Raw genomic sequence first — 11878 nt, forward strand, 5'->3', positions numbered from 1 at the left:
TATTTTTTTTAAATTATTTCAAATTTTCTATTCATTATTCATATAATAAATATTTAATAAAAGAAAAAATAATAAAAATTAAAAATAATATGAAGTGTAGAGTGTTAAGAGGTTGTAAAGATTTTTTTATAATAAATACTACTAACCAGTATAAACAGTAATTAACAGTGCTACAGTATGTGATACAGTAATAAATAGTATTAAACATTACTCGTGAACAATAATAAACAATTACAGTAATAAACAGTTCTAAACAGTAAAATAAATGATAGAATTTTATTAAATATTTTAAAAAAATTAAAATCATGTAAATAATTAGAGTTTTTAATATAATTTAAATCTCATAATATTTTTAATTAACTAAAATCATTTTATCTAAATGATTTTCTACCATTATAATATCTTTAGAATTTTCAAAATAGAAGAGATTTACTTTAATAATGAAAAATGTGAGAATAATATAGAAATAAAATATTCTGAATTTTTTCAATGCTCATTGGGTCATTAAATATTATGGTTGAATTTTACACAATTCATATATTTTGCTAAGAAAATTATTGTTAAAATATCCAAAATCTTTTAATTTTCATATTATTCAAATTACTGTAACGCTTTGTTATCATTATAATACTTGTTAAAATTTATTTTTCTTTTCCTGTGCATTAAATTATTAACTAATTAATTTTTTTTTAAAAAATATATTATTTTTTCACATCATATTATTTTTTAAATACATTATTTTTAATTAAACAAATGGGCAAACGTGCTTGCACGTCATATACTGCTAGTAAATATATATATATATATGTATATATATATATATAGTTTCTAGAAAGCTAAGACTTGGAAAAATGTGAGTAAAATTCAAAGCCAGAAAAGATTAATGGGGAATTAAGTAAGTGCATGGCGAGACTGGTTGGTTGCAAAACTTTACCTGCTACCGGACCGGACCATGAATGCACGTACGCATGGCCAACCACCAGATTGGCGATGTGTGTTTGGAGTCTGAATGCGACAGTTAGTTGGTTTTTTTTTTTTTTTTAGGCAAGTTAATATTATTAAACTAAAAAAGTAATACATGAGGAGGGGTTTCCCAACAATCATCTTAAAAAGTAATAGAAAATAGTACAAAGTGGTAAACGGATTTATTTGAAACTAATTTTTTGGTCCCTACTCATGTCTTACGAGAGGACGCCGTCTTATAAAAAGACGGAAATATGTTCGCAAAAATACAAACGATGGAACCTCTGCTTGAGACGGTGGAACCTTCGCTGAAAGCGATAAAGGTGGCGGGTGCACTGTCACATATTGTCGAGAGATGATTTTTGGAGAGCTCCACGATCTCTCTTACAAGATCACTTGTTAGGGAAAGTGGTAACATAGGGTAGTAGTTGAAATCTAAGCCGAGTCGCCGGCGACAGATCAACACAGTCAGTGGCGGCGCATACAGTACACACACCACATGAGGATGAGGTGGATGAACGAGCAAATCTAAAGGATCTAAAGCCTCTGAAGCCGGTGGGGCCACATGTGGCCGCCAAAGACGCTCTAGGACGCGGCTGCGGTTGAAAAACCAACACGGCAGGGGCCGCGCATGAGCTAAAGGCGCTGAGCAGAATCTCGTTTTTCTATTACGAACATGTATATCGGCGACCAGGGAGGTTGAACGAACGTCACGTGTTGGTCAAAGGTTGCCGGAAAGCAGTAGATCGATGAGGATCGGCGCTTAGAAGGGAGAACCAAGGAAAAACCTAGGGGAAAAAAGCAAACGGAAAAATGAAGGCGTGGTCGGAGCCTAAGCTCCAAACCCCCTCTGCCCAGTGAAAACGAGGGAAGTTTCAGTCTGAAAATTTCAAAGAAAAAAACGAGAAGGAGAGAGCCTAAGCTTTGGTTAGTAATAAAAAGAGTGTATGTAATTAATAAAAATAATAATAAATAATTTTAAAATATATAAAATATGAGTAATAATATACACACAATATATTATATAATAATATTATAAAGTGATGATATTTTTATAAAATTATGTTACTTTTATAAGATGTTTTATAAAAATATCTTTAATTTAAAATATAATTATGTAAGATGTTATAAAAATATTATGTATAAATTATTTTTCATAAAATATAGCTAATCATTCCTCAGCTCTTGAACTCATACTGAAATGGGTATAACTTACACAGTACCACGGCTATATAATTGCTCTTTTTTCCTTGGGCTGTGAAATCAGAGGTCTAATTACTCAACTGCTATAATTATTCCTTCCGAACCAGTACTGAATTTCTACGTACGGAAAATGCTGAAGCCACCGACACTTTCCACCGCCTCCCGATTTTTTTTTTTTTTAAAATTTTTGTGTTTATTTTTATTTTTGTATTGTGTCATTTGTTTATTTTATTTTTTAAAAAAATTACATTAAAAAAATGCTTAAAATAAATAAATTAATAAAAATAAAAATTACACAGTCGGTGGAAATCCCCAACTCTAGGAGCCCCCTTCTATATACTACTGTCATTTCAGTTTGAGGAATGTAATTTGATTTGATATTATTTTTTATAATATTTAAAATATTTACCTTATCTTATTTTGAAGTAATTTATTCATAGCTCTTGGCTAACGCTAGCATCGATTATGTGGGATATTTATTCTTCTGTTAGTCTTATTTTTCACAAAATTTTTATCGTCGTTCAATTATGTATCGTTTTAAATTAATGCATTTAGAGTATCTCTATTAGTTATTAGATATTTTTTTTATTAAGTTTTGATCTGTTGTGAGCATTATTTGAAGCTCTAGATCTAATTTTGAACTTTTGATTTTGGTTTAATAGTTGGCTAAGGTCATATATAGCTCATTGTTGACCACAACTCTAGATTTGATATTTCATTTACCAAACACTTCATCATCATCTCATCAGAATTAATAAATATGAAGTCTACTTTCAAATTTCAAATTCAAGATTTCAAAATTCTCCATCTTAAATTTAATAGAGATGTTGAAGATAATATCAAATCAATAATTTGATTTGATTTTCATAATTATCAAATCAATAATTATACCCATTTCAGTATGAGTTCAAATCAATAATTTTCATAATTATAAAATCAAAGTAAACCATCAAAGTAAACAAAACTTTAAAATTAAAAATATAGATATTATTAGAATTTCGTTTAAGAATTATCTTCTAGTTCTATCTCTACATTTTTTATGGGAAAAGGAGAGGGGTGAATATTAATAATAGAGTTTGTAAAAGACTATAAAGTATCCCAAACTTTCTTTAATTAATGATTAATAATAGATACATAATTTATTTTTTAATTTTTATTATAATTTTATTTTAAATAGAGAGTATTTTTATAAAATAATAATAGAGTTATGCTAAATATAATTTTAGAATTTACAATTCTCACACACTTCATTTAAAAAAAAAAAAAATTTACCGTTAAAAAAATCATTTTTTTCATATAAATTATATATATATATATTTTTTAAAAATATACAAAACTTGTATAGCTTAAAACTATAAAAATCATTTCTGTTAATAATATTAATAATGTCACAATCCCCGTGAAAAAGTCCAAAAAATGATCTACAGACTACAGAGTGCACTGAAGCTAACAGTCAGAAGACGAAACCAACCTAGCTAACACACACATGCATGCACGCGTTTCAACCGACACGTTTCAGCCCCATATATCTTCCCCTTCCCCTGCCCAAAGCTTCACACCACAGACAAAATTAAAGCTCGCCATGTCTCCTTCATCTCTCATTCTCGCCACCATTTTCTTCGCTATCTTCCTCTTTTACCTCCTCAAGCTTACCTCTCGCCGCCCCGGCCACCTTCCCCCACTCCCTCCGGGCCCAAAGCCATGGCCGATCATCGGAAACTTGCCCCACATGGGCCCCGTGCCTCACCACTCCCTCGCCGCCCTCGCACGCACCTACGGCCCTCTCATGCACCTCCGTCTCGGATTCGTTGATGTCGTCGTTGTGGCGTCGGCGTCCGTAGCCTCCCAGTTCTTGAAGACCCATGACGCAAATTTCTCGAGCCGGCCGCCTAACTCTGGTGCCAAGTATATTGCTTACAATTACCAGGACCTCGTCTTCGCCCCCTACGGCCCACGGTGGCGCATGCTCCGGAAGATTAGCTCCGTCCACCTCTTCTCCGGAAAGGCCTTGGATGATTTCAGACATGTCCGCCAGGTTTGACTCATTCCCCAGCTGCTTTCGAGTGACGCCAAGCATGCATGCATGCATGCATACATACATACATACATATATATATATATATATAATATTTGATTATAGTATATAAAATATATGACATGACAAGTATTTTTCATGTTCATGAAAATTGTAGTTGCAGTCTCGCATGCATCCATGGATCAGAAACATGTAGAAAGTGTGTCCTAAATTAATGCCTTGCAAGTAGGATTAAAACAAAATTAATAATTTGGAATATTTCAAATTAAATAATTATTAAGTATATAAATATTCTAGTCATAAAATAATTATATAAAAATAATCTTACAAATTGATATAACTTAAGATAGTTTATCAGATTATAAAATTATTTTTATTATAAAATAGATCTAACGAATCACATAAAATTACGTTAATTTATAAAATTATTTTTATATAATACTTTTGTTATTGCAGCACTCCTGTATTAAGTATGTTGGATTCTTAATTAGGTAGAGAATTATAAATTATTTTTGGAGGGTACACTTTATTAATTCAGTATAGTGAATATTGATGATGATGATCAGGAAGAGGTGGCTGTGCTGGTAAGTGCCCTAGCAAAAGCAGACTCCAAGCCAGTGAACTTGGCACAATTGCTCAATGTTTGCACTGTAAACGCACTAGGGAGGGTGATGCTAGGCCGGAGAATGTTCGGAGATGGTAGCGGCGGCGGAGATGAGAAGGCGGACGAGTTCAAATCAATGGTGGTGGAGGTGATGGTGCTGGCCGGAGTTTTCAACGTCGGTGACTTTATCCCGGCACTGGAGTGGCTAGACTTACAGGGGGTGGCAGCTAAGATGAAGAAGCTCCACAAGAGGTTCGACACGTTTTTGACAGCCATCGTTGAGGAGCACAAAAGGAGCGCTGCTGGGCAGCACGTGGACATGTTGAGCACCTTGATTTCTTTGAAGGAGAAGTCTGATGATGGTGAGGGAGGGAAGCTCACAGACACAGAGATCAAAGCCTTACTTTTGGTAACTTCTCCAATCTCAATTAATTATTACAAATTTTTTTAATTTTTTACTTAACATATAAATTTTTGTAAATCAAATTCTTTTTTTAAAACAAATTCTACTCATTATTTATACATTATATATAAATTTTTTATATAAATTTTTGTTCTTATCATGATGAATAGAATAATTTATTTAATTTTATAAAAATAAAATAAAATAAAAAATTATATGTAATTAATATTACGTGACATATGAATAATGATTCTACTCACGAGACTCGTGGAATAACTAATTATAAGCTGTGTTTGAGTTAGAGATTCGACCAAGAATGACTCATTCTTTAATGCGTGGACATGATATTACCACTACGTAATATCAACACTCGTGTCATAAACTCTGAACACACAAGGAAAGGGCTGTCACGAGTCCACAGAACAATTGCTTTTCTCATGCCATTAATGTTGTCGGGTAGTCGATCTGAAAGCCTAACGAAACGGCTGTCACGGGTCCACAGAACAGTCGCTTTTTTATACAAATTTATTTAATGTTGTTTGTTGGGTTGTGGGCTGAAGTAGTAGGAAATTGATTCATGGATGCAGAATATGTTCACAGCAGGCACTGACACCTCATCTAGTACGGTAGAATGGGCCATAGCAGAACTCGTCCGGCACCCCAAGATCTTGGCCAGTGTCCAACGGGAGCTTGACTCCGTTGTGGGTCGAGATCGGCTCGTTAGCGAGTTGGACCTACCCCAACTCACCTACTTCCAGGCCGTCATTAAGGAGACCTTCCGGCTCCACCCATCGACTCCCCTATCTCTGCCAAGGATGGCGTCCGAAGACTGTGAAATCAACGGCTACCACATCCCCAAGGGATCCACCCTTTTGGTCAATGTATGGGCCATATCTCGGGATCCAGAGCAATGGGAAAGCCCGCTAGAGTTTAGGCCCGAGCGATTCCTCCCCGGTAGCAGCAAGGCCCATGTTGATGTTAGAGGGAATGATTTTGAAGTCATACCATTTGGTGCTGGGCGTAGAATATGTGCTGGGATGAGCTTGGGGTTGCGCATGGTTCAGCTCCTAACAGCAACCCTAGTTCATGCATTTGATTGGGAATTGGCCGACGGATTGACACCTGAGAAGCTGAACATGGATGAAGCATACGGGCTGACCCTGCAACGCGCCGCGCCCTTAATGGTGCACCCTCGACCGAGGCTGTCCCCGCAAGCTTATCGTGCATAATCTCGAAAAGGGTTAATAAGAACTAAAGGATTATAGTTTGTGTGCTTTTGAGTAATGCTATCTACCATTTGAATAAGTAGGTGATGAATTAGCATAAATGGTACCAAGACGTGTTTATCTTACTCTTGCATCAGTTTGATATGGTTTATATGAAGAATGCACATGAAATAATCCTCTAGAAAGCAAACTAGTTGAACCAGTAGTACTAAACTAGAAGGTAATATTTAGCAAATGAATGGTATACATCAGTCATTATTCACTTCTACACCTCATACTTATAATTTTTTCATTGGATGCGGAGGTATTTTTCATAAGATGCGGGATGTAGAATAGTGAATTGTAGTTGATGAAAAAAGTTGTATAATGTGTAAAACCCTCTAATAAAATACACAAACATAAGAGTTGTATAGCATTTTAAATGCATGCATGGGCAATGACTTTTTAAGAATACATTTAAAATAAAATAAAAATTACTTACGAAAAATATATTAGAAGCATCTATTTATCTTTGAGTGGCAGCGGATCACCTTGCTTTAGGACGGATCTTTCCACTCCGGGTCGGGGTGGTGGCCAAATAGAGTGGACAACCAACCGTCTTGAGGTGGTCTGTGGTCACCACCACTTAGGTTAAAATGAAAAAAAATATTCATAATTCAGAAAATATAAGAAAAAAAAAACAATGTTAATAATTATAAATTAAAGAAAAATATTTTAACTATAAATAAGTTTTATAAAAATAAACTCACAAATTAATGTGATTTTATGTGATACGTCAGATTGTAAAATAAATCTTACATATCATTTGAAATTATGCTAATTTATGTATAACTTTTATATGTCTTGATCAGAAATGCTTTGGATCCAGAATTTGGAATCTAAATAGTGTCCCGAATGAGTTTTTTTTTATTTAATAATTAAGAAAGTATTTTTTAATAATATTGTAAATTTTTTATTTTTTATTTAAATATTTATAATAATTAAAAAAATTATAAATAAAATAAATAAATAAAATAAACTATTTAATAATCTCATTAGAGCCACTTTTTCTGTGGCTGTAGCAGGCTCGATCTTGATATGATTCTAGCCCTTATTTAAAAAATATTCTTAAAAGTTATAAATATTTAAAAAAAAAAAAAAAAAAAAGACTGGTGACAGTGGTGTGGCCGAGCACTTCGAGTCCGAGTAAAATCGTAAAATTGCAAATTCAGCAAAAATTGAAGTCTCCATTACATTATCGATTCAAACCCTCCACCCGTCTCCTTTAATCAATCCAACGGAACCAACCAACTTCCGTTTTCTTTTCCATTTTCCCTTTCTTTTTTTCTTTTCCTTTTTTCTCACCAACCAAACAATGTTTTCTCTCCCCCTCTCAATCTCAATGTCAATTCTCAACCGTACAAATTAGGGTTTCCATTACTACTACCCTCTATTCTTCGTTCGACTCTCCCTCTCCTTCTGGAAAGAAAGATGTCCGCAAGTCTTCAAGTCAGCACCGACTCTTCCCTCTCTGCCCCGAGCCTTCCTGCTAAAACCGATGGCCATAATTTGCTCGACTCCGAGTGCCAAGCACCCTGGTTCGTCGCCGTTTTGGTCGTCTTCTCGGTCCTCTTCGTGGTCTACCTTGCCGCCCATGCCAAGAAGAATCTGAAGAAGCTCTACTCCCGACGCTCCTTCGTTACGATTTCCTATTATGCCCTCCTCTGGCTCGTTACCGCTCTCAACCTCGGTTGGTCGTCTCTCCAGGTACTCCCCCTCCCTCCCTTTGTTTCGAACTCACTTTTTCTTTGTTAATTATACGTTTTCTGTGCTTGTCTTGTGTGGTTGATTAACTTCAATTCAAACTTTAAAGTTAATCCGGACCGTTGAGCTCTTTGCACAAAAGATTTTTTTGCAATAATCGTAGTATTAGCGCCAGTAGATTTGTTTGTTTTTGTTTTGAATGGGATGAAGGATGCGATAATGGTGATCAAAATATTATCGAGTCGCTTATTAATGAAGAATTATTACTTATATATATATATATATATATATTTATATAACATACTATTGGTCGAGTGGTGGAGAGTGGTAGGCCTTAAACTTGGGGCAAGAAACTATTTATTTAGGACCTAATTGGTTGAAATTTGATTTTGATGAAACAGACATGGCAATGCTCTCCGGGCAAGGAGGCGGGGTGGAATCTCCTTTCGTTATTCACAACATCTGGGATGCTTTGTTTGGAGATTAGCTTGTTGGCTTTCTTACTTCAGGACGATTATGCTAGTGGGTTGGATGCTTTAGCACATAACTTCGCTGTCTCAGGGATCATTGTAGGGGTGGATATGCTTCTTAAGGTAACATTTCGCTTCTGCTTAAAGCGGTGCTATGTTATGGCCTCATCGTGCAGTCTTTTAATGCTTATTTTCCAATTATGATGGTTTTAATTTTTCACTGTCGACTGTTTGATATCTATGTTTAGGGTTTGTAAGTCCTGTTCCCCTGCTTACTTGTGATCTAATTTATTGTTATAATCCTCGCTGTGGAATTGCCATGCAAATATTATCTTATTTACTCAAACATAACCTTTTTACTCTTTTGTAATCTCTTGCCTGCTCTTTCATTCAAGTACTAAGAGCTAAATGAGATCTATTTAAGTTGACTAAGTTGTGCTGTTGGCAAAGCACTAGTTTATACTGGCAAAGAAAGCAAGAGTTCTGGAGTGTTTTTAGGTGAGAATCTTTCCAGTGAAATCTATTTAAGGCATTGTTGCGTGCAACTCATGGCTTTGCACCAGCATGATATGAAAAAATTGCATGTGTGCTAGAGTTGAGTTTTATGATGTCTACTGTTAGCAAAAACCTTGAAAGTTTTATAATGTCTACTTTGTTAATGTATCCATCATAATTTTGGTATTGTACAAACCATGAAAAACAGAAGTCCAGATGTGTCCAAGCTCTTCTAGTAATGTTGGAGTGGGTTATGATGTATACGTTATAATTTGGATGTTGGGCTGGTATTGGACTGTTGTATAATTGATATGGTCGGAAATAGTTGGTTTATCTATAAGATATCATATGCTTCTCAATTATGAACATACATCATGGAAATTAACTTCCTAAGGTCTTGTGTATTATTAGTTGCGTTAACATGTGACTAGTGATTAAGCGTGTGCCTATGATATATGCTTCCAATCATAGTTAAAAGAAAAACCTAAAAGGTAGAAAAGTGGAATCTACCTGCAACAATGCAATAATATTGTTATTAAATTTGTATAGTAGTGATCACTTTAATTACCTAGTAACTTTTATAGAGTGCTTAAGCTATAACTTAGATAAATTTTACCCCATGTATGAGCGCATTTAAGGATGATATTAGTGGTGACATAATTATCTGCATTGTATTCCATGAAACCACAAGTTTTTTTTTTTTTTTTTCGCTTATGTGAATTAATATCTGGGAAGATGAGCCAATGAAGGGCTTGTATTACTTCATTTACGTTACATACCCGAGTCTAGTTCTGGACAAAATGCACATGCATATTTGCTTGTATTTAAGTTTTCTGGAATTATTTGTCATCGTTGAAATAAGAGATTCTGGGAGGAGGAGGATCTTGAGGGTCTTTCCTTTCTTTGGGCACACATGGTGATTGTGCAGTGATACATCGAGTCACAATGCAGCAACAAATGACCAATTGATTCCCACTCTTCTTACTCATGCAGCATCCAGCCATTACTAAAACTCCCTCCTCTTCAACTTATCCACAGTAAGGGTCTTCCCCAATGCGGCACTCCACACACTGAAGGCCACCCTCTATGGAGCTTTGTTCCACCTAAAACCTATCCAAGGAAAATGAGTGCCTGATCACATCTTATCCTCCTCCTCTCAACCTAGTTGAGTACAAATGGTTGAACAATAAGGAAGCAGCTCTTGTTCCCAGTCATGTGCTGATCGATTAAATGTGATATTCCATTGTCTCAATTCCTGTCCTTTGGTAGTTGAAGCTACTATTTACTTTATAAGCATGGAATCCAAATTAGAAACCAGTCTCCCATCGTTTATTTACTTGTGCCTTTACTGTCTTGTACATCTATTGGAATGATAGTTGGCTTTTTCATTATTGGATACTTCATTTTCAGGTAATTTATGTATTTGGGTTTGGGGTTCCTCTGTTCCTCGATGGTGTTGGAAGTACAAATAAGGTGAAGTGGGGTTTATGGATCATGCATAAGCTATTGCTAACTGCAGCTTACGGCTACATTTTGTTTGTGCATTTCTCAAAATCGAGAGACAGTCTGCATCGTGAGTTCATTTCAAATTCTGTCATCTTCATAGTTCTTGTAGGATTTATTCTAATTGTGTGTGAAATTGTTTCATTATCTTCTGCAGCCAGACCAGCATTCTACAATTACATCGTGATAATGTTTACAGTTAGTGCAATAGCATTATTTGGATGTGGGCTTGCCGTGATGGGGGCCAGCTTCGGGATTTGGTACCTCTAAATTTCAAGTTTGTCAAATTTCATTTATTGCATTCAATTTGGCACTGAGATATTGGTTGTCTCACCTTTGATGCAGGTTGTATAACCTCACTGTTTTCTGCTATCACTCGCTCTATCTTCCTTTCCTCTATGTAACTTTTCTAGCTGATTTTTTCCAGGTGATTCCTCCACCGCATACTGTAGTCATAGAAATATTGTTTTCTTGTTTTGTTGAGTGCATGGAAAATAGAATAATGCTAGATTCAGTCATAAATTATGTAAGTGCTACACATTCTTTTTAAAAAATAGTGAGGTTCATTACTAAAAGAGTAGCTTTTTTATATGGATTTTATATTTACTTATTTTTATTTTTTATTTTAAAGAGTGTAGCACTTATTGCACTCTATGACTTCAAATATAATTTTTCAAGAGAATATGACACAAGGTCACGTTTTGACGTTTACAGGAGGATGATTTTCTTTTGGAAAACGCATATTACTCCGAGATGAAGGATGCGGGGTTTTTTGATGCTGATTGGGATTAGTCGATTTACAATTTGTGCATAGGTAGAATATAGGCTTAGGCTTTGTTGTACACCCTGTAAATTAACTTAAAAAAAGTTCTCTTGGATTCTGCGCATTGAATGTATACGCCCCTCTATACGGACAACATTAAACGTTATAGATTCACATATTGCCACTTTTTTTTTTTTTTTTTTTATCTATGATTGAACACCACAACCCGATCATACAATTGGAGAAAAGTTCTTACTCGTTTGTATTCATAGCTCATCTTAACTCATTTCATTGCTATTTAGTAACTTTAATTCATAAATTTTATTACTATTCATAATTCATCTCATTACTATTCACAATCTATTTCAATTTATCTTCAAATCTAAACGTTAGTTTTGCAACTTAGTTCTTACTATACAATGACTAAAGTTGAAAAAAAAAAGGGTGCACCAACTAAGGTATAAATTGCC

The 11878-nt window shown here is 34.7% G+C and overlaps 2 protein-coding genes across 2 annotated transcripts; both read left to right on the top strand.

Annotated features, from left to right (window-relative positions):
- The first annotated feature begins 3632 nt into the window (after positions 1-3632).
- On the top strand, positions 3633-6702 carry LOC108982908 (flavonoid 3'-monooxygenase). The gene is made up of 3 exons (XM_018954394.2): positions 3633-4201; positions 4768-5214; positions 5796-6702. Exons 1-3 carry the CDS (start codon positions 3653-3655, stop codon positions 6435-6437), a joined length of 1638 nt encoding a protein of 545 aa, XP_018809939.2. The 5' UTR covers positions 3633-3652; the 3' UTR covers positions 6438-6702.
- Positions 6703-7597: 895 nt separating this feature from the next.
- LOC108982918 (protein CANDIDATE G-PROTEIN COUPLED RECEPTOR 2-like) lies at positions 7598-11582 on the top strand. Its single transcript, XM_018954404.2, has 6 exons — positions 7598-8180; positions 8579-8770; positions 10553-10715; positions 10803-10905; positions 10991-11072; positions 11360-11582. The coding sequence occupies exons 1-6, from the start codon at positions 7905-7907 to the stop codon at positions 11435-11437; spliced, it is 894 nt and encodes a 297-aa protein (XP_018809949.2). The 5' UTR covers positions 7598-7904; the 3' UTR covers positions 11438-11582.
- Positions 11583-11878: the final 296 nt, after the last annotated feature.

Source organism: Juglans regia, chromosome 2 (genome assembly GCF_001411555.2).
Source record: "Juglans regia cultivar Chandler chromosome 2, Walnut 2.0, whole genome shotgun sequence".
Classification (NCBI taxonomy): Eukaryota; Viridiplantae; Streptophyta; class Magnoliopsida; order Fagales; family Juglandaceae; genus Juglans; species Juglans regia.

Coding starts and splice junctions, on each gene's coding strand:
- LOC108982908 (XM_018954394.2), top strand. CDS start 3,653: ATGCATGCACGCGTTTCAACCGACACGTTTCAGCCCCATATATCTTCC. Junction 4,202..4,767: donor ATTTCAGACATGTCCGCCAG/GTTTGACTCATT, acceptor GATGATGATCAG/GAAGAGGTGGCTGTGCTGGT. Junction 5,215..5,795: donor AGATCAAAGCCTTACTTTTG/GTAACTTCTCCA, acceptor TCATGGATGCAG/AATATGTTCACAGCAGGCAC.
- LOC108982918 (XM_018954404.2), top strand. CDS start 7,905: ATGTCCGCAAGTCTTCAAGTCAGCACCGACTCTTCCCTCTCTGCCCCG. Junction 8,181..8,578: donor TCGGTTGGTCGTCTCTCCAG/GTACTCCCCCTC, acceptor TTGATGAAACAG/ACATGGCAATGCTCTCCGGG. Junction 10,906..10,990: donor GGGGCCAGCTTCGGGATTTG/GTACCTCTAAAT, acceptor CCTTTGATGCAG/GTTGTATAACCTCACTGTTT.